Raw genomic sequence first — 21,842 nt, forward strand, 5'->3', positions numbered from 1 at the left:
AGGCCCACCGTGCTCTTACTTTACAGTTCACTACGAAGTAGCATGGCATAATAGGATGAACCCAAGTAAATACAGTTTAAGGGTCATTACATGGCAAGTTCAGGAAAGATGAGTCTTCCCTTTCCTTGGGTAAGAATTCCAAACGTCAAAAAAAAAAAAAATGGAGCCCCTCCAGAGTAGTAGATGTCATTGCTTTATTCAGAGTGGCTTAGGAAGAACCTGGTATATGCACAATACAGCAACATTTATAAACCGCATTTAGTGGAAAACAAGTGCAGCTAGAAGATGGGAAGGAATTGGATTCATCCTAGTTTAGCACTGCTTTTTATCCCTACCAACAATCATTTTCCATGGAGCATTTGGTGAATCTTACTGAGTTTTGTTTCCTATGTGTACTTTACATGAAAATTCTTACTTGACAGGAAGATAATCATATCTTTTCTATCACATTGCCTCAGGAAACTTACAAACAAAGCAGAAAAGGAAGCAAACATTGTCCTCCCTCACTTAGTGTCAGGAAGGAGAAGTGAGTGCCAAACAAAGTGGAAAGCCCCCTATAAACCATCAGATCTCATGAGAACTCACTCACTATCATGAGAACAACATGGCAGAAACTGCCTCCATGATTCAGTTATCTCCACCTGGTCTTGCCCTTGACACATGGGGATTATTACAATTCAAGGTGAGATTTGGGGACACAGAACCAAACCATTTCACTCTGCCCCTGGACACTCTCAAATCTCATGTTCTCATATTTGAAAATAATCATGCCTTTCCAACAGTCCCTCAAAGTTCTTAACTATTTCAGAATTAACCCAAAAGTCCAAGTCCAAAATCTCATCTGGGACAAGGTAAATTCCATCTGCCTAAGAGCCTGTAAAATCAAAAGCACAAGTTAGTTACTTCCTAGATACAATGGGAGTACAGGCATTAGGTAAATATACTTGTTCCAAATGAGGGAAATCAGTCAAAACAAAGGGGCTACAGGCCCTATGCAAGTCCAAAATTGAGCAGAGCAGTCCAATCTTAAAGATCCAAAACAATCTCCTTTGACTCTATATATCACATCCAGGTCATGCTGATGAAAGAGCTGAGCTCCCATGGCCTTGGACAGCTCTGCCCCTGTGGCTTTGCAGTATACAACCCTTTTCCCATGGGTTGGCATTGAGTGTCTGTGGCTTTTCCAGTCTCCTGGTGCAAGCTATTGGTGGATCTACCATTCTGGGGACTAGAGGATAGTGGCCCTCTTCTCACAGCTTCACTAGGCAGTGCCCCAGTGATGACTGTGTGGGATTCCAGCCCTGCATTTTTTTCCTGCACTGCCCTAAATGGGGTATTTCATAGGGCTCCACTTCTGCAGCAAACTTCTGCCTGGACATCCAATCACTTCCATACATCCTCTGAAATCTAGGCAGAGGCTCTCAAACATCAATTCTTGACTTCAGTGCACCCACCAGCCCAATACTACATGTAAGCCACCAAGGCTTAGGGCTTGCACCTCTGAAGCAATAGCCTGAGCTGTATGTTGGTTCTTTTTACCAATGACTAGAGCTGAACAACTGAGACACAGGGCACCAAGTCCCAAGACTGCACAAAGAAGCAATGTCCTGGGCCCAGCCCAAAAACAATTTTTTCCTCCTAGACCTCTGGGCATGTGATGGGAGGGGCTGCCACGAAGTTCTCCAATATGCCCTGGAGGTATGTTTCCCCATTGTCTTTGAGGCTTACATTTGGCTCCTCAATACTTATGCAAATTTACGCAGTAGTCTTGAATTTCTCCCTAGAAAATGGGTTTTTCTTTTCTATCACATTGTCAGGCTGCAAATTTTTCAAACTTTTGTGCTCTGCTTCCTCTTGAATGCTTTGCCACATAGAAATTTCTTCTGCCATATACCCTAAATCATCTCTCTGAAGTTCAAAGTTCCACAGATCTCTAGGGCAGGGGCAAAGTGCCACCAATCTCTTTGCTAAAGCCTAGTAAAAATTGCCTTTCAGTTCCCAACAAATTCCTCATCTCCATCTGAGACTACCTCTACCTAGACTTCATTGTCCAGATCACTATAAACATTTTAATCAAAGCCATTCAACAAGTCTCTAGGAAGTTCCAAACTTTCCCCTATTTTCTTCTTATGAGCCCTCCAAACTTCTAACCTCTGCCAGTTACCCAGTGCCAAATTTGCTTCCACATTTTTGGGTATCTTTATAGCAGCAACCCACTCTCTACAGTACAAAATTTACTGTATTAGTCTGTTCTCACACTGCTATGAAGAACTGCCTGAGACTGGATAATTTATAAAGGATATAGGTTTAATTGATTCACAGTTCTGCAGGGCTGGGGAGGCCTCAAGAAACTTACAATTATGGTAGAAGGGGAAGCAAACATGTCCTTCTTCACTTGGTGGTGAGTGCTGAGAGAAGGGGGAAGCCCTCTATAAAACCGTCAGATCTTGTGAAAATTCACTCATTATCATGCATACAGCACAGCAGAATCTGCCCCCATGATTCAGTTATCTCCATCTTGTCCCACTCTTGACGTGTGGGGATTATTACAATTAAAGGTGAGAATGGGTGGGGACACAGAACCAAATCACATTAGACTGTCTCTAAAAAAAAAAAACCAGCTAATCCTTCATATGTGAAAATACATTATGCATTGCCAATGCATCAATTTTGCAATGCAAATTTTCCTCTGAAGGATCATCGAATGAATATTAGGTGTATTTTATGTAAAATATTCTTAAGCTTTCGTGTTTTATGTCTTTTTCTTTAATTGCATTTTAGGTTTTGGGGTACATGTGATGAACATGCAAGATTGTTGCATAGGTACACACTTCGCAGTGTGGTTTGCTGCCTTCCGTCCCCTCACCTGTATCTGTCATTTCTCCCCATGCTATCTCTTCCCACCTCCCCACCACCCGACCCTCCCCCATTTCCCCCCAACGGACCCCAGTGTGTAGTACTCCCCTCCCTGTGTCCATGTGTTCTCATTGTTCAACACCCACCTATGAGTGAGAATATACGGTGTTTGATTTTCTGCTCTTGTGTCAGTTTGCTGAGAATGATGGTTTCCAGGTTCATCCATGTCCCTACAAAGGACGTGAACTCATCGTTTTTGATGGCTGCGTAATATTCCATGGTGTATATGTACCACCTTTTCCCTATCCAGTCTATCATCGTTGGGCATTTGGGTTGGTTCCACGTCTTTGCTATTGTAAACAGTGCTGCAATGAACATTCATGTGCACGTGTCCTTGTAGTAGAATGATTTATAATCCTTTGGATATATACCCAGTAATGGGATTGCTGGGTCAAATGGGATTTCTATTTTTAGGTCCTTGAGGAATCGCCACACTGTCTTCCACAATGGTTGAATTAATTTACATTCCCACCAACAGTGTAAAAGTGTTCCTATTTCTCCACATCCTCTCCAGCAACTGTTGTTTCGCGATTTTTTAATGATCGCCATTCTAACTGGTGTGAGATGGTATCTCAATGTGGTTTTGATTTGCATTTCTCTGATGACCAGTGATGATGAGCATTTTTTCATATGTTTGTTGGCCTCCTGTATGTCTTCTTTTGTAAAGTATCTGTTCATATCCTTCGCCCATTTTTGAATGGGCTTGTTTGTTTTTTTCTTGTAGATCTGCTTTAGTTCTTTGTAAATTCTGGATATCAGCCCCTTGTCAGATGGGTAGGCTGCAAAAATTTTTTCCCATTCTGTTGGTTGCCGATTCACTCTACTGACTGTTTCTTTTGCCGTGCAGAAGCTGTGGAGTTTGATTAGGTCCCATTTGTCTATTTTGGCTTTTGTTGCCATTGCTTTTGGCGTTTTGGTCATGAAGTCCTTGCCTACACCTATGTCCTGAATGGTTTTGCCTAGATCTTCTTCTAAGGTTTTTATGGTATTATGTCTGTTGTTTAAGTCTTTAACCATCTGGAGTTAATTTTGGTGTAAGGTGTCAGGAAGGGGTCCTGTTTCTGCTTTCTGCACATGGCTAGCCAGTTTTCCCAACACCATTTATTAAACAGGGAGTCCTTTCCCCATTGCTTGTTTTTGTCAGGTTTGTCGAAGATCAGATGGTTGTGGGTATGTTGTATTTCCTCTGAGACCTCTGTTCTGTTCCATTGGTCTATATCTCTGTTTGGTACCAGTACCATGCTGTTTTGATTACTGTAGCCTTGTAGTATAGTTTGAAGTCCGGTAGTGTGATGCCTCCTGCTTTGTTCTTTTTGTTTAGAATTGACTTGGCTATGCGGGCTCTCTTTTGGTTCCATATGAAGTTTAAGGTTTTTTTTCCAGTTCTGTGAAGAAGGTCATTGGTAGCTTGATGGGAATAGCGTTGAATCTGTAAATTACTTTGGGCAGTATGGCCATTTTTCACGATGTTGATTCTTCCTAACCATGAACATGGAATGTTTCTCCATCTGTTTGTATCCTCTCTTATTTCGTTGAGCAATGGCTTGTAGTTCTCCTTGAAGAGGTCCTTTATGTTCCTTGTTAGTTGTATTTCTAGGTACTTTATTCTCTTTGTAGCAATTGTGAATGGCAGTTCATTCTTGATTTGGCTCTCTTGAAGTCTATTAGTGGTGTATAGGAATGCTTGTGATTTTTGCACGTTGATTTTGTATCCTGAGACTTTGCTGAAGTTGTTTATCAGTTTCAGGAGATTTTGGGCTGAGATGATGGGGTCTTCCAGATATACAATCATGTCATCTGCAAATAGAGACAATTTGATTTCTTCCTTTCCAATTTGGATACCCTTTATTTCTTTTTCTTGCCTGATTGCTCTGGCTAGAACTTCCAGTACTATATTGAATAGGAGTGGTGAGAGAGGGCACCCTTGTCTAGTGCCAGATTTCAAAGGGAATGCTTCCAGTTTTTGCCCATTCAGTATGATATTGGCTGTTGGTTTGTCATAAATAGCTTTTATTGTTTTGAGATACGTTCCGTCAATACCTAGTTTATTGAGGGTTTTTAGCATAAAGGGTTGTTGAATTTTGTCAAAAGCCTTCTCTGCATCAATTGAGATAATCATGTGGTTTTTGTCTTTGGTTCTGTTTATGTGGTGAATTACGTTTATGGACTTGCGTATGTTGAACCAGCCTTGCATCCCCGGGATGAATCCTACTTGATCATGGTGGATGAGCTTTTTGATATGCTTTTGCAATCGGTTTGCCAGTATTTTATTGAAGATTTTTGCATCTATGTTCATCATGGATATTGGCCTGAAATTTTCTTTTCTTGAGTCTCTGCCGGGTTTTGGTATCAGGATGATGTTTGTCTCGTAAAATGATTTGGGAAGAATTCCCTCTTTTTGGATTGTCTGGAATAGTTTCAGAAGGAATGGTATCAGCTCCTCTTTGTATGTCTGGTAGAATTCAGCTGTGAACCCATCTGGACCTGGGCTTTTTTTGGGTGGTAGGCTCTTTATTGCTGCCTCGACTTCAGACCATGTTATTGGTCTATTCAGGGTTTCAGCTTCTTCCAGGTTTAGGCTTGGGAGGATGCAGGTGTCCAGGAATTTGTCCATTTCTTCCAGGTTTACTAGTTTATGTGCATAGAGTTGTTTGTAATAATCTCTGATGATGGTTTGGATTTCTGTGGAATTTGTGGTGATATCCCCTTTATCGGTTTTTATTGCATCTATTTGGTTATTCTCTCTTTTCTTTTTTATTAATCTGGCTAGTGGTCTGTCTATTTTGTTGATCTTTTCAAAAAACCAGCTCCTGGATTTATTGATTTTTTGAAGAGTTTTTTGTGTCTCTATTTCCTTCAGTTCTGCTCTGATCTTAGTTATTTCCTGTCTCCTGCTAGGTTTTGAGTTTTTTTGATCTTGCTCCTCTAGCTCTTTCAATTTTGATGATAGGGTGTCAATTTTAGATCTCTCCTTTCTTCTCATGTGGGCACTCATTGCTATATATTTTCCTCTAGAGACTGCTTTAAATGTGTCCCAGAGATTCTGGTATGTTGTGTCTTCGTTCTCATTGGTTTCAAAGAACATCTTTATTTCTGCCTTCATTTCATTGTTTATCCAGTCAACATTCAAGAGCAAGTTGTTCAGTTTCCATGAAGCTGTGCGGTTCTGAGTTAGTTTCTGCATTCTGAGTTCTAACTCGATTGCACTGTGGTCTGAGAGACTGTTTGTTATGATTTCTGTTCTTTTGCATTTGCTGAGGAGTGATTTATTGCCAATTATGTGGTCAATTTTAGAGTAGGTGTGATGTGGTGCTGAGAAGAATGTATATTCTGTGGATTTGGGGTGGAGAGTTCTGTAAATGTCTATTAGGTTTGCTTGTTCCAGGTCTGTATTCAGGTCCTGGATATCCTTGTTGATTTTCTGTCTGGATGATCTGTCTAATATTGACAATGGGGTGTTAAAGTCTCCCACTATTATTGCGTGGGAGTCTAAGTCTCTTTGTAAGTCATTAAGAACTTGCCTTATGTATCTGGGTGCTCCTGTATTGGGTGCATATATATTTAGGATCGTTAGCTCTTCTTGTTGTAGTGATCCTTTTACCATTATGTAGTGTCCTTCTTTGTCTCTTTTGATCTTTGTTGCTTTAAAGTCTATTTTATCAGAGATGAGAATTGCAACTCCTGCCTTTTTTTGCTCTCCATTTGCTTGGTAGATCTTCCTCCATCCCTTTATTTTGAGCCTTTGTGTATCCTTGCATGTAAGATGGGTTTCCTGGATACAGCACACTGATGGGTTTTGGCTTTTTATCCAATTTGCCAGTCTGTGTCTTTTGATTGGGGCATTTAGTCCATTGACATTTAGGGATAGTATTGTTATGTGTGAATTTGATACTGTCATTTTGATGCTACCTGGCTGTTTTGTTGGTTAGTTGATGCAGATTCTTGATTGTGTTGATGCTCTTTTACCATTTGGTGTGTTTTTGGATTGGCTGGTACTGGTTGTTCCTTTATATGTGTAGAGCCTCTTTCAGGAGTTCCTGTAGAGCAGGTTTGGTGGTGATGAAATCTCTGAGTGCTTGCTTGTTCACAAAGGATTTTATTTTTCCTTCACTTATGAAGCTTAGTTTGGCTGGATAGGAGATTCTGGGTTGAAAGTTCTTTTCTTTAAGGATATTGAATACTGGCCCCCAATCTCTTCTGGCTTGTAGGGTTTCTGCTGAGAGATCTGCTGTGAGTCTAATGGGCTTCCCTTTGTGGGTAACCCGACCTTTCTCTCTGGCTGCCCTTAGCATTTTCTCTTTCATTTCAACCCTGGTGAATCTGACGATTATGTGCCTTGGGGTTGCTCTTCTTGAGGAATATCTTTGTGGTGTTCTCTGTATTTCCTGGATTTGAATATTGGTCTGCCTTGCTAGGTTGGGGAAGTTTTCCTGGATAATATCCTGAAGAGTATTTTCCAGCTTGGATTCATTCTCTTCATCACATTCAGGTACACCTATCAGACGTAGATTAGGTCTTTTCACATAGTCCCACATTTCTTGAAGATTTTGTTCATTCCTTTTTGTGCTTTTTTCTCTGTTCTTGCCTTCTCTTTTTATTTCATTGAGTTGATCTTCGACCTCTGATATCCTTTCTTCTGCTTGGTCAATTCGCCTGTTGAAGCTTGTGCATGCTTCACGAAGTTCTCGTGTTGCGTTTTTCAGCTCCATCAATTCACTTTTACTCCTCTCTATGCTGTCCATTCTCGTCAGCAGTTCGTCCAATCTTTTTTCAAGGTTCCTATTTTCTTTGCGTTGGGTTAGAACATGTTCTTTCAGTTCATTGTAGTTTCTTACTACCCACCTTCTGAAGTCTGATTCTGTCATTTCATCACCCTCCTTCTCCATCCGGTCTGGTTCCCTTGCTGGTGAGGAGTTGTGATCCCTTTTAGGAGGAGAGGTGTTCTGGTTTCGGGAGTTTTCATCCTTTTTGCGCTGGTTTCTTCCCATTTTTGTGGGTTTATCCACCTGTTGCCTGTCTCTGTCCCAGGGAGTTGGAGCTTTATGAGTTTCCGTTGCACTACTGCCTTTTTTGATTTTTCTTTCAGGTCGGACCCGGCCAGCTAGCAGCACGCCTAGCCACTGCCTGCCCGCAGGGGCTTTGCTGAGCTGCTGTGGGCTCTGCCCAGCTGCCCTGAGCTCTTCCCTGTAGTCCTTTTTATATGGGCGTAGTTAGAACTGTCTCGGCAACGGTGGTCCCGCCTCTGTTATGGCGGATTCTCTCAGTTGTGGCAGGTTGCCTTGGCAACGGCGGGTTGCCTCGGCAACGGCAGCCTGCCTCCGTAGCGGTGGAGAGTCTCAGTAATGGCGGAAGCCCCTCCCCCACGGAGCCGGACCGTCCCGGTTCAGCTGTGCTTGGTTTGAAGGGCTCAACCCAGAGGGTTTCCAATTACTGTTTTTGTTTTCGTTGTTGTTGGGGGTGGAAGGCTGGGACCAACCGAGCCTGATCACCTGGCTCCCTGACTCAGAGTCTTTTCTTTTAAGTTGAACGACCCTGCGTTCCGGTCGCTTGTTGAAAAGGCGCCGGCATCTCCCGTGCTGCGACTCACGGAGTCGGCTTGAACTGTGGCGCCGGCTCCTGGCGGATTTTTTGCCTAGGAATCTCCTGGCCTGACTCACTATTTCAGATGAATGGGCAACTCTGCCGTCTCAGGGCTCTGCTCGCCAGCTAAGAGGGCTCCCAGACCAGTGGTTTTTGTACGGAGAACCACAGCAACAGGGAGTGGTCACAGCAGCCACGTGGGCAGAATCAGCCCCGCGGGGGCCAAAACAGCTGGACCGGCTGGGACTGCGACGCTGGTGACCCCTCTGCCTGGGTATCTCCTGGTCTGTGGGCAATAAGAGTTCGTCTGGAAATGCGGCGTCCACTCACCCTCTGCACTTTCACTGGGAGCTGAAGTCCTGAGCTGTTCTTAGGCGGCCATCTTCCCAGCATTCTTATGTCTTATTCTTCCTTATATTTTCAAACAATTTTAAATGTTGGGCAACTTTTATAAACATAGAAGATTTCTCTTTTTTTGTTATTATGATGTATTCTCCACTGAAGGATCTGAGTTTAAATCTTCATAAAAGTGCTTTAGGCAAATTAGATAACATGAAAATACTTCATCTCTCTCACAGGGAAGGGGAAAATCTCCCCCTACAAAGGGTTCTTGTTGCAAAGGCTACATACAAAATACTGCTTACTGGATTAAAACAAGCAAACAAAACATGCAGACAGGGTCCAAACATGTAAATAATAATTAAAAGTGATTAAAATAAGAGATTTTGTAAGATGCCTCTATCTAGAAAAGGTTAACGGAGGAAGAAAAAAAAGCAAAGGGTGAATATCACGGTAATTATATTAGTTGGGATTCTCCAGGGAAGCAGAAAAAGAACCAATATATTAATAGATAAGTAGATAGATTGATAAATAGATAGATAAAGCATAAATATTTACTGGCTGACACAGTTGTGGGGTCTAGCAGATACGAAATCTGTAAGAAAGGCTGGAAATTTAGTTAAGGGTTGATGTTACAGCCTTGAGTCTGAAACCTGCAGGACAAGCCAGCAAGTGGGAAAGTAAGGCAGGGTTTCTCTGTTTCAGTCATGAGGCAGGATTGCTTCCTGGAAAAACCTTAGTCTTTGCTCATAAGGCTCTTAACTGATTGAATGAGGCCCACCAACATTATGGAGGGTAATCTGTTTCACTTAAAGTCAATTAATTATAATTGTTAATCGCATACACAAATACCTTCACAGCAACATCTAGACTGAGCACCACAGCTTAGTTGCATTGACACATGAAATTAATTATCCCAGCGACTATCCCATCAAAAAGTTGTCACTATTCTTGAAGCAAGTAGAGGTACCCTGAGTGAAAATTCAGAGAAAATTGGTGCCTCCTTTGCCCAGGTTTAAGTAGAGAGTTTGCAAGAGCTATGAAACGGTTCCACAGATCATTAATATGTTCGTCCCCCACCAGCAGAACCACTAGGCTTTCACTGATTATGTCACTGTCCTCACAGAGCACACTACTATGCCTATGTCCTGAATAGTTTTGACTAGGTTTTCTTCTAAGGTTTTCATGGTGTTAGGTCTTATGTTTAAATCTTTAATCCATCTTGAGTTAATTTTAGTGTAAGGTGTAAGGAAGGAATCCAGTTTCAGCTTTCTGCACATGGCTAGCCAGTTTTCCCAACACCATTTATTAAATAGGGAATCCTTTCCCCATTGCTTGTTTTTGTCAGGTTTGTCAAAGATCAGATGGTTGTAGATGTGAGGTGTTACTTCCGAGGCCTCAGCTTGTGTAGGCATTGGCAAGCCCTCTTCCAGAATGTAGTACTAACTTATATGAACAGCACTATATGAGGGATTATTTATTATCTAATTGTCTTTATTTTTCAAACCCTACAGTGTAAACTGTGGTCAGAGTCCTTTAATTTCATTCACCATAGTATTTGCAATTTTTTTTTTTTTTTTTTGAGCTGGAGTGTTGCTCTGTTGTCCAGGATAGAATGCAATGGCACAATCTCAGCTCACTACAACTTCAGACTCCCAGGTTCAAGCAATTCTCCTGCTCAGCCTACCAAGTAGCTGAGATTACAGGTCCGTGCCACCACATCTGGCTAATTTTTGTATTTTTAATAGAGGCAGGGTTTCACCACATTGGCCAGGATGGTCTCGATCTCTTGACCTCGTGATCCACCCACCTCAGCCTCCCAAAGTGCTGGGATTATAGGCATGAGCCATCGCGCCCAGTTGTATTTGCAATTTTTAATTAACTAAATAAATTTGATTTGACTTTGACAAAAAAAAAAAAAAAAAAAAAAAAACCTCTAATGTCTCGCTTTGAGACTTCTTTGGGTAGCTTTACTTTGTGTCAAAAGCAGAATGTGGTGTCCCTATCGAGGCATGCAAAAGAATCTAAGAAAAGCTTGTGGTCTTTATTATTTCACATTGTTTCCACTGTTCTTAAACTGAAGAACACTATTTTAAGAGGGAGGAAAAGGGTATGAAAAACTTGTATTGTTATACACAGCACTACATGTTGGATTTTTATTCTCCAAAACAGAGAGCCAAATATATCATCAAGACAGTTTGGAGACTTCTCCAAAAAGAATATAACCAATACCTCTTAGTGTACAGAATTAGAGCTAGCAGCCTTGACACCTGCCACCTTCTGCTGTCCCCACCCACCCGCCACGTGAGTCCAAAGACCTCTCCCTTCACCACCTTCCCCACATGTCCAAAGATTGCAGAGGTGGATTTAAGAGCACTGTCTGTGAGTAGCCTCTCTGAGGCTTAGGAAAATACAACTAGGAAAAGGACCACAGAAATATCAACTCTGTGCTGTTCTTTCGGTTTTTTCCCTCTTTTCTGAAAAACCTATAAGCCATTTTGTGTGGTTGCACAAAATAGCCTATTGTTCCTCAAGAAGAGAATGGATATGAGCCTGTAATGTTGAGGACTCCAAAAAGAGGGCCACCTGTCCCTCCAAGCTGCAGAACAGGGGTGGTTGTGCCCTGAAGCACTAAGAGGGCACAATCAGGGAGACCCAGGGAAGAGTTGAATAAATAGAAGTGAATTAAGCAAAAGCCTGAGAAATGGAAGTGGACAATCAAATGAAATAATACCCTCTTTCAGGAAGGGAATGTGGTAAATTTCAACCAACAGGACACATTTTAGAAATTGCTACCAACAGCTCCACAAACATGGAAGATAGCCAGAGGAAGAAAATGTAGACCTAGCTGATACGCAATTTGGCTTTTTCTGTTACCTAATTTGCCAATTCTTCCATTTCAAGTTACTTTCTTTTTCTTAAATTTATAGCTCTTTTGAAAAAAAAGAAAGACTATTATATTTCTCATCTATAGACATGTAACTGGAGCTGTGCATGTGAAGCCACAATTCAGAATAACACATTTCTCACTGTGAAATGTTTTCCAAATGCCTATCATAGTAATCTACACTATGTGACAATTCCTAAGTATAGATATTGTTTCTGCCTTCTTTGCTTAGCATAGAGCTTAAGGAGTTCACAGGTGGGCTGAGGGGTTTCCATGAATCCCCCGGAATTATAAAATCTGGGAAATACTTGCATATGCATTTTAAGGGAGAAGTTTGCTACCATATGCCCAAAGAAATCTGTGATACCAAAAGTTTTAGACTATTTTTGTTTAAATGACCACATGCAACTGATAAGAAAGCAAAATGTTGAAAGCCAAATACCAATCAGGAAGTCTCATTGAACTTGTAATACCTGGTTCTTATCGATCTTAGAAGTCTCAAGCCCTTTGCCTAGAATTTGAAAGTTAGTAGAATTATTTGATAACAGAAAACAAGAGCATTCGATGAGAATCTTAAGATATAAATTTTCATTCACAAGAGATCTTTGAAGAAGAAATATATGTTAATTTCTGTGGGCTTTGAATGAATAATTATTTCATCTTTTTAGTTGATGGGGCTGAAAAATGTTTGAAAACTCTGTTCATAAACTTAAAATAACTTTCTAAGTCACTTAAATTTTTAAAATACTACCTTTAGGTTATGGTTTACAAGTTATTACTCTAACACTCTTATGATTTTACTTATACTGGGACTATACTGCAACTTACAGTTTTTTCAGGTAACACTACTCGAAAGAATAATATTCCAAGAATTTTAATCTTGCCCCTGTAACATGCTGTACTTGGAAGCATTGCAGAAAATCCAATGATATGCAGTAACTGATCAGTAACTGATCTAGTAATGCATAAAATGCAGTACATCTTTAGAGCAGAATTAGACAAGAGTAGCTATGTTGGAAACCAGGCAAAGTAAGGCATGAGGGATAGTTGTGAATCCATTCTGAAGTGGTCTTGTCATGCCTTAGAAACAGTACGTTTTGCTAAAAATACTGTGGTACAAATTTTCAAGAACATCCCATGCCCTTATACGTCTCCTTCACTCTGCTTCCCCCAAGTCTACCTTCTGCTCCCTCCGTATTAAAATGGCCCCTTCTTATTCTCTGCAGAGAGAATTCTACCCATCTCTCCTAGTCCTGTCCTCCCAGGAAGTCTTCCTTTCTACTTATTTTGCTCCATTCATTTCTATCCACAATTATATTGGCCTTGTGCTGTAATTTAACAGTTTCATATATACATGTCTTATTTTCTGGTTGAATTAGAGAATCCTAAAGGTCAATGCCCACAGTAGGGAAATAAAAATATGTAGATATTATCTCTACTATTTAGAATGACTCTTATAGAAACAATTAGCTGAGTGTGGTAACACTTGCCTATAATCCCAGCTACTGGGGAGGCTGAGGCAGGAGAATTGCTTGAATCTGGGAGGTAGAGGTTGTGGTGAGCTGAGACAGCACTACTGTACTCTAGCCTGGGTGACAGAGCAAGATTCTGTCTCAATAAATAAATAAATAATACAGCATTACAATAACACAACTTTTCTGGATGTTTATTTCTGTAGTAAACTGGCAATTACAGTGGTAGCTCCTTCAAGATTTAAGCATTAAGTACTAAGCCAGTCCCAGAATCAAATAATATTGTCTTTGGCACAAATTCCCATTTAATTGGAATAAAATAACATTTTTAGCAGAGAATAAGAAGTGGGTACTTGGGATCAATTTATAGGATATGACCAATAAACCACCAAGCCATTTATTTCTGATTTGTTAATTTATAGAGAGAGGGAAAGAGAAAATACCTTAATGAAAACTCTCTTCTGCTCTATCGTCACCATTTTATTTTGACTTTTGATAGACAGTCTTTTTTCTGGTTCTTTGCCAATTCATGTGCTTACTACATTTTAGCCACTCGTATCTTTAGGCCAAAACCCCATTGAGTTGTTACTTAGATATTTACTTCTCTATTTCTAAGGTTAATTTTATTTAGCAATATTAATGAATATAGCTTTAAAACATGTATAGATGGATTTCACCTTCTTGGATTCATCTAGAACCAGAAACAATTCCTACCAGCTTCTTTCTCCTAACATACTTGGTTTAAAGTAGGCCCCCTTTAAATGTTTTGAAACAGAATATTTCTTATTTATCCCAAACCATGTTTATCTTTCTCATTCCTCTAGAAAGTGAATTGATATGGTGCCTAACAGCAAGAATGTGCTCACAGAAAGCCCTGAGTTGGCCAGTGATGTCAGGTTACAGTAATTAAGTAGCTTATGCTTGAAGAGGATGATGCTTTCATATTTCCTTATCTTGCTCAAGGGCTAGGCATACACAAATTTCAACAAAGTAGTAAATAGTGTTGTTGGGTGTGGGGGCAGGCAAAATGTAGGCAGATTGCAAAGGAATATGAAAGGTGACAGTGGAAAGTGCTTTAAAAAAGCAAAATGTTGCCGGGCGCGTTGGCTCAAGCCTGTAATCCCAGCACTTTGGGAGGCCGAGGTGGGTGGATCACGAGGTCGAGAGATCAAGACCATCCTGGTCAACATGGTGAAACCCCGTCTCTACTAAAACTACAAAACATTAGCTGGGCATGGTGGCACGTGCCTGTAATCCCAGCTACTCAGGAGGCTGAGGCAGGAGAATTGCTTGAACCCAGGAGGCGGAGGTTGCAGTGAGCCAAGATCTCACCATTGCACTCCAGCCTGGGTAACAAGAGCGAAACTCCCGTCTCAACAACAACAAAAAAAAGCAAAATGTTATAATAAAAGAAAAGTTTAAAGTTCTAACATAGGCTGTTTCTATGGTACTAGCCACTTTTAAAAAGACACATTAACCAGTCAATAGTGAAAGCAAAGTCAAAAGAAGCAATACAGCCTAGTAGAAATCAATTCTATGCTGTTTTGAAACCATGATGATAAGAACCCACATTTCTTGAGCAACTAATTTGTGTCAGGCATTTGGTAGCACTATTTTCTTTGATTCTCACAACAATCCTATAGAGCACATAATGCTGCTATATCACATTTACAGATGAAGGAAACCGAAGATCTGTAATTTGCTCATGATCAAATGGCTCATAAGTGGTAGACCCAGAACTGGGGTCCATGTGACTCAATAGTCTATGCTCTTCATCACTAGGCTACAAATTAGCTGTTTGGATTCTGGAAATGCTTCTATCTCTAATTGTTAAACCCTTCCCACTATGCATGTTTTGATTCAGAGAGGCTGATCTGCAATAGATTTTTCCTACTTTGCTTTTGAAATGTTTGCATTGCACTGATTCCTAACTCACAGGAATGGCAGCTCAGAGTGAAAGACAGAGCTCTGGACTAGCAGACTGCAAAACTGACCTCGCCACTCACCTGTGGGGGCCTGGTCAAATTGCCTCCTCCTCCTGAAACTGTCCAGTTATAAATTGAGACTAATAGTTGCCATACTCTGTAATGTGTTTGTAGAATAAAACATGCAACAGTATATAAAAGAACTGTGAAAAAGACACAAAATAAGTAAGCAAATATAAACTACTGTGATGACTCATGATTTCAAAATCTAAAGGACTACGTACATGAAGAATTAAAGTGGTTTCAAACTGTAAACAATATGGTTTTTAAAAAATAACAATAGGATTTGGGGCACATTTGTCTTTTTTTTTAATTTATCAGCATACCCACAATAGTTTCAACAATGTTATTTTTTTAAAGAGAAAGAAAATGATGGAGAGTAAACATGAAAATCAACAAACGCATTTATCTTGCAGTTACACATCAGTGAGTTCGTGTAAGCCCAAGAGGGATTAAATCTCAGTTTTGTTTTCTACTGAGCCTTGTTTGCCACTATGGGTCAGAACCTGCAGTGCGAAGGAAGGATTGAGGCCGGCTTCCTTCTTTCCATTCTCATGGTTCCCCTTGCTTACTGCCAAGCCTTTGCTCTTCCAAGTTTGACTCTAGAGAGAGAGGAGATAAGGGAGGCAGAGCACAGTCTAGTATAGAAAGTATCATTGCCGAGAACACATGGATACAGGGAGGGGAACATCACACACAGAGGCCTGTTGGGGGCTGGGGCGGGCTAGGAGATGGGTAGCATTAGGAGAAATACCTAATGTAAATGATGGGTTGATGGGGTGCAGCAGACCACCATGGTACGTGTATACCTGTGTAACAAACCTGCACATTCTGCACATATACCCCAGAACTTAAAGTATAATAATAATAACAATAATAATTGCCATTTTGAATGGCATGAGATGGCAAAAAAAAAAAAAGAAAGAAAGAAAGAAAAGAAAAAGAAAGAAAGAATCATTACCTTCTGATATTGGAGGTCCCTGAGTGGCAGTTCTTTAAAAAGGACCCCTTTCTTTACTTGGTGTTTTCGTGGGTTCCTTGGAGATTCCTATCTTTGGAACCTCCTCATCTCTTACCACCTGTGTAATCCATGGGAATCAGGTGGTCAGGTCCTAGCTTCCTTTCTGCTGAAATCCTGTTGCCTCCTTTAACTGGTTCCACCGGGCGGATGGCCAATCTTTAGTCCATAGATTCGCTTTCTTTGTCCTACTCTTCACAGCTACTCAATTGCTTCCCAGTGCGGCCCTTTCTGCTCACTCCTTTACCCTGCCAGTCTTTTTTGGAAATGAGTAAATCACATGGACTCCAATTATGGAAGATGTCAAGCTCTCCAGGATGTCCCTGAGCCTGTAGGCTGGAGCCCCACCTCATACCCATACCCTTCTTGGTGGTAATAGAGATTTCCACCACAGCATCAACTTTTTCTAAACTACTCTCTTCACAAATTCTTGTCCACGCACTGCCCCATTTTGATATGTTTGATCTGACTAAGGGGTCCAGTAACTATGGAACTACTTAGTAAAGATTTATTTGGTAAAGTTCACACACAGTCACTCTGGTATCTGACATGTATTATATTGCCCCATCAGTTGAAACTGAGTCCTAAAGATTTCTACTTCAACATCCTTTCCCAGATGATTATTTGCAGCAACCACTCCCCAGATGAGGGAGACCTTCTCTTGCTACCAATACACAAACATTATACAGCCACAATAAGGGGCTGGGTTGATCTTTCACAAAGAGGCCAGTGACTGGGTGTGGACAAGAGGGAATATGATAGAGCCCTTATACCCCTGTCTATTGTCCTCTTCGTGGGTAGTTTTTAAACATTAGCGCGTATAAGTTCAATACATCATACTAGGTCATGACAGTGACAAAATAAGAAAATATAATGTCAGCATTGCCTTCAAGGAACTTCCAGACTAATGTGAGATCAAATGGATGCACAAATAATACAAAAGAGTAAGTTGAAGGCAAAGAAAAAAAATGGAGAAGGCAGAGAGAGAGGAAGTGAACAAGAGAGGCAGAGAGAAAAGGAGAGAGGTGTTAAGTATGAGCTGAATTTAAAACTACCAAGCTCTGGCTCTTTGGAACCCTGGTGTACAAGGCCCTTTGTGATTAGGAGGCACCTGGCTCCCTCCAGATTAAGCATGGGGAAAAGAACTTAAGATGATGCTCATGACATCCTCTAGAGAAGCAAAGAACATTTCCTCTCTCTACCAAAAAACAAAATAAAACAAGAGTATGTTTTGAAATCCCTGGTTTCAGAAGCAAAATGTACACCTTGATCATTGACTTTTGCCTTTAAGCACTCCAGCTGACTTCTCCTTTGCCCCCGTCAATTGCAGGAGGAAATAAACTAACAAATCAGCCTTTCCATCTAAACTGGGCTTGGATTTGTTTGGAGAAAGAGTACTACATCGTGGATGAAGACTCCATATTCTTAGAAGTGACCCTTATACGCAGAGGACACCTTGGAGAAACATCATTTATCAGTAAGTAACTTTGGATTGCTTGTTGGTAAAAGGTTATGGAAACATGAAATCTAGGACCAAAAATGATTATAAGAAAGTATACTGAAAGAGAATAAATAACTGATGTGGAGAAATCTCTGAAAGAGTGTGTGTGAAATTGTACTGTGGCTTTTGCTTCATGTGAGTTATGGGGTTTAGATGTATATCAATTTTTATCATTCTTCCCCTGTTTTCCTCTTTTTAGCAAGTTACGTCTTTCTCTCTCGTGTTTTTTTTTTTTTTTTTTTTTTTTTGAGATGGAGTTTCGCTCTTGTTACCCAGGCTGGAGTGCAATGGCTCAATCTCGGCTCACTGCAACCTCTGTTTCCTGGGTTCAGCCAATTCTCCTGCCTCAGCCTCCTGAGTAGCTGGGATTACAGGCACATGCCACCATGCCCAGCTGATTTTTTGTATTTTTAGTAGAGACGGAGTTTCACCATGTTGACCAGGATGGTCTCGATCTCTTGACCTTGTGATCCACCCACCTCGGCCTTCCAAAGTGCTGGGATTACAGGCTTGAGCCACCACGCCCGGCCCATCTTTCCCTCTTTTATAATTCACCAGTCTCCAGGAAAATTAAGACACTTCAGAGCCATCCCACAATCCTCAAGTCACTCAATTTACTTCAAAGTTGTTTTAAGCATATATTTTTAGCCTCAGTTTCAGCTATTTCTTTTGAAAAATTATTTATGAGTACATGATGCATTACTGTGCTTAGTTCTAGATATTTCTTTAGATTATGTATAATTGTTTTAACCTTGCTAGTAGGTTATAAATTTCTTGGGGACATGTACAGGGTTGAATTTCTTTATGTTCTATAAGGACCTATTACAAAAATATATCTTCTTGGAGTAAACACATATATAATGTCTGCATAATATATCTCATTATTATCATTAATAATTAACAATAATTGTTCTAATAAGCCATTGAACATTCATAACATCTTTAGCTGCCAGAACTTTCAGAAATCATTTTGCCTTTATTTACATAATCTATTAAGAAGACAGATAGTGTTATATTGTCTTCATTTTACAATTAAGCATTGAGTTTCCCTGACACACAGGACCTCACTCAGAGCCCAGGCAAAATATCAAAACTGTTGGAGAGAAGCCAGGGAAGAAATGAGCTGGAGAGAAAACAAGCAATCAAGAAAAGGCAAGCTTTCCTCAGTCTCTGCTGCAGGCCCAGGGCTCCTAAAATAGGACTGTTCTCTTAGGAGAAGGGGTCAGCCAAAGAGCACCCTGATTTCTGGGTGGCCCTCAGTCTCGGTCTGCATTCCAGGTAGAACTCGCTGCCAGGAATCTCCAGCTGAAATATGCTTCCCTCCTCTCTTCAGGCCCTGCTTCCACAATTTTTTATCTCAAGGCCTTCTTGTGAGTTTGGGTTAATATGTCAAGAAGTATTTTTGTATCCTGACTCAAGAAAAAGAAAGTTCATCTGCTCAGAATCATGTGAATGTTTGCCAACTAACTGAACCCTTTGGAATACCTTCTGGCCACCCTGTCTAAACTCACCCCTGCCACACTATCTCTGTGCCCTGCTGTATGGTTGTTCATAGCACTTTCCATAATTGGCATGGATCATGTGTCTATTTGTCTTCCCAAGTAGATTTCAGCTCCATAAGGTCAGGAACGACATCTTGGGTTATGTCCAATCCTATGAACAGCATGGGGCATATGGTAGTCATCAATATTTGTTGTTAAGTAAACTACAGCCAGCCTTTTTGTTCTGTAAATACTCTTTAAAATCACAATACTACTCAGCATCACAGACAGGAATCTCTAAAGCATCTCACTCAGACACTCCAGGAAGTCCTCCTGATGCCCCCATCCCACCCCAGGCTAATAGTTGATACACAGGATCCAGAAGAAAAAAAAAAACTGTGGAGTTTGACTTCCTGCTCTGTCACTTAATCTTTTTTGTGACTTTTAAAAGAGTTCAGTTTCCTTATATGTCAATAAATTATCCATCTCACTATGTACTTGAAGAGAATTTGTAATAATGATTATAAATCAATCTAGCATGGTTCCTTGCATACCGTAGATGCTCAATAAGTGATAAATACCATTCTGTAGCATTCATCAAACACAATTAAAATCACCTGTTTATCTGTTTGCCTCTTTCAAAATTCAAAACCTCTTGAGGGTAGTGGTGGCTGTGCCTAATTCTGTGACATCCTCAGCACCTCACAAAGAGACAATGCTCACCAAATATTAAGTAAATAGCCATGCGCCTGCTTCATTCCTATAGCAGCACCACCTAGCTCTACCTAAGCTTTGGCTGAGGACATCACTCAGTCTTCTTTATGTTCTTCACTTCCTACATGTGGCCAAAGGAGATTCTTCCTAAATACTGGACCTTCACTCTCAGTCACCAAACTGATTGTGCAGGTTTTCTTCGGCAGTTTTCCAAGGGCAACACTAGCTAGTCTACCTTTGAAATTATTTTCATGTTCTATAGCTTTGAGTATCTTTTACGAGGTTTCAGATTATTTGAGAATGAGGCCAAGAAATTGCATGAGGGGCTAATAATCTTACTTTATATGAAGTTTTCACCATAGCTGGTGTCAGTTCACCATATGTGATTTCACACATCCAGACAACTGCAAAATGTAACTAACCCTTATAATGACATCTGAAACAGTGAGGCATAAGTATTGCTTTCTGGGTATGTTAAAATCAAAACCAGACAATATTAGAATGCTGCTTGAACACTTTGGGTTGAGAGGAAGGTCTATTTAGTCTTGATGGGGTAATACCTTTCACCATTGTATCTCACATTGGATATTTCAACACTATTTTGCTGTTGTTGTTTAGTCTCTTCAGTAAGTTAATAATTACTGTTTCCTAACAGAGCTCAAATCTCTTGTCTCTCTCCATTTTCACCAACATTGCATTAATTGCCTGAAAAATTACTAAGAATTCTCTTACAATAAAAAAATTCCTAAACATAGGAGGAAACAAGCCACCACAAATAAGAATCTGCATGAGAAAACAACTTTCAGGGTCATTCTTCCAAATTGAAATTATCACATACAAAATGGTCACTCAAAAATTTTTATTGAATACCTATTACATGCCAAACACTCTCCTAATTCCCAGGAATTCATCAGTGAACACCATGGCCAAAGATCTCTACGTCCATAGAGCTCGTATTCTAGTATTTTTCTCTTGAGACTGTGAACTTTCTGGGGGTTGGGACAATTTACTATTCATCTCTGAATCCCCAGCATCTGGTAGAGTTTGGCACATCAGAGGATCTCAGTAAATGTTGCTAGAATAAATAAGTTAAATAAGACTGTTCTCTCTTCTCTTCTTTCTGTCTGTCAATCCCCTTCCTGTGGGAATTCACTCAAGGTGGTGGCTAAAATATTAAGGAAAAATATTAGAGAAAGTTGTAGAATATAGTCTAAAACCCTTTTGGAAGGCCTAAAGGTTTTTTCTATAGTTCTTGACTGAAGGCAGAACTACTGTATGTAATTGATGTGCTTATTTAAAATTCAGAGATGAATACTAATCCCCCACCTCCCACTTTAGGGAATATTCTTCTACTTCTGTTTGCAGGAGCCAGAGAGATTAAGGTGCTAATACAAAGGAATATGAGTGGTTTACCTAGCTAGCTTGTTTACTCATGTCATCTTAAAGCTAAACTTTAAGCCAAATGGCTGTCTCAAAAGGAAATTGACCAAGGAAATTACCTACTAATATTGTTTGCTTTAAGCATCGGAACCTGTCCTTTATTCACCCTCTAGTGGTATTGACTCGAGCCTTTGTCAATTAAACTTTACTAAATAAATACGAGGCTCACTAGCTGGAGAGGGCTAGCAGTTCCAGCTGTTTACAGAACCCTCTAAGGAGTCTGTATGGGCCACAGACCCTCAGCTGAACTAGCAAATCATAAAATCTGTGTGATGTGTACTTCATTCATCCATCATTGAGTCAAAGTCTGCAGGATAGACCCCAGCATTTGGTGACACCAACACCCTTCCATGTTTTCTTCTCAATTCTATTCAATTCTGCGTACTTACACTCTCTTAGCCAAGAAGGATCATTTACAAAAAGCAATTTCTATGTTATCTACTTTTATTAATAATAAAAACCACTTTGAAAGGAGAACATGCTTTCAGTCACTTGACTATGTTTATAGT

At 40.3% G+C, this 21,842-nt stretch overlaps 1 protein-coding gene across 1 annotated transcript in view; it reads left to right on the plus strand.

Annotated features, from left to right (window-relative positions):
- The window catches only part of FREM3 (FRAS1 related extracellular matrix 3), a 79,089-nt gene that overhangs the window by 29,244 nt on the left and 28,003 nt on the right, over nucleotides 1–21,842 (plus strand). The window contains exon 3 of the mRNA XM_003928014.3: nucleotides 17,528–17,674. Coding sequence (XP_003928063.2) covers nucleotides 17,528–17,674 — 147 coding nt within the window. The remainder of the gene's footprint in view (nucleotides 1–17,527; nucleotides 17,675–21,842) is intronic.

This window comes from Saimiri boliviensis, chromosome 3 (genome assembly GCF_048565385.1).
Source record: "Saimiri boliviensis isolate mSaiBol1 chromosome 3, mSaiBol1.pri, whole genome shotgun sequence".
Taxonomy (NCBI): domain Eukaryota; kingdom Metazoa; phylum Chordata; class Mammalia; order Primates; family Cebidae; genus Saimiri; species Saimiri boliviensis.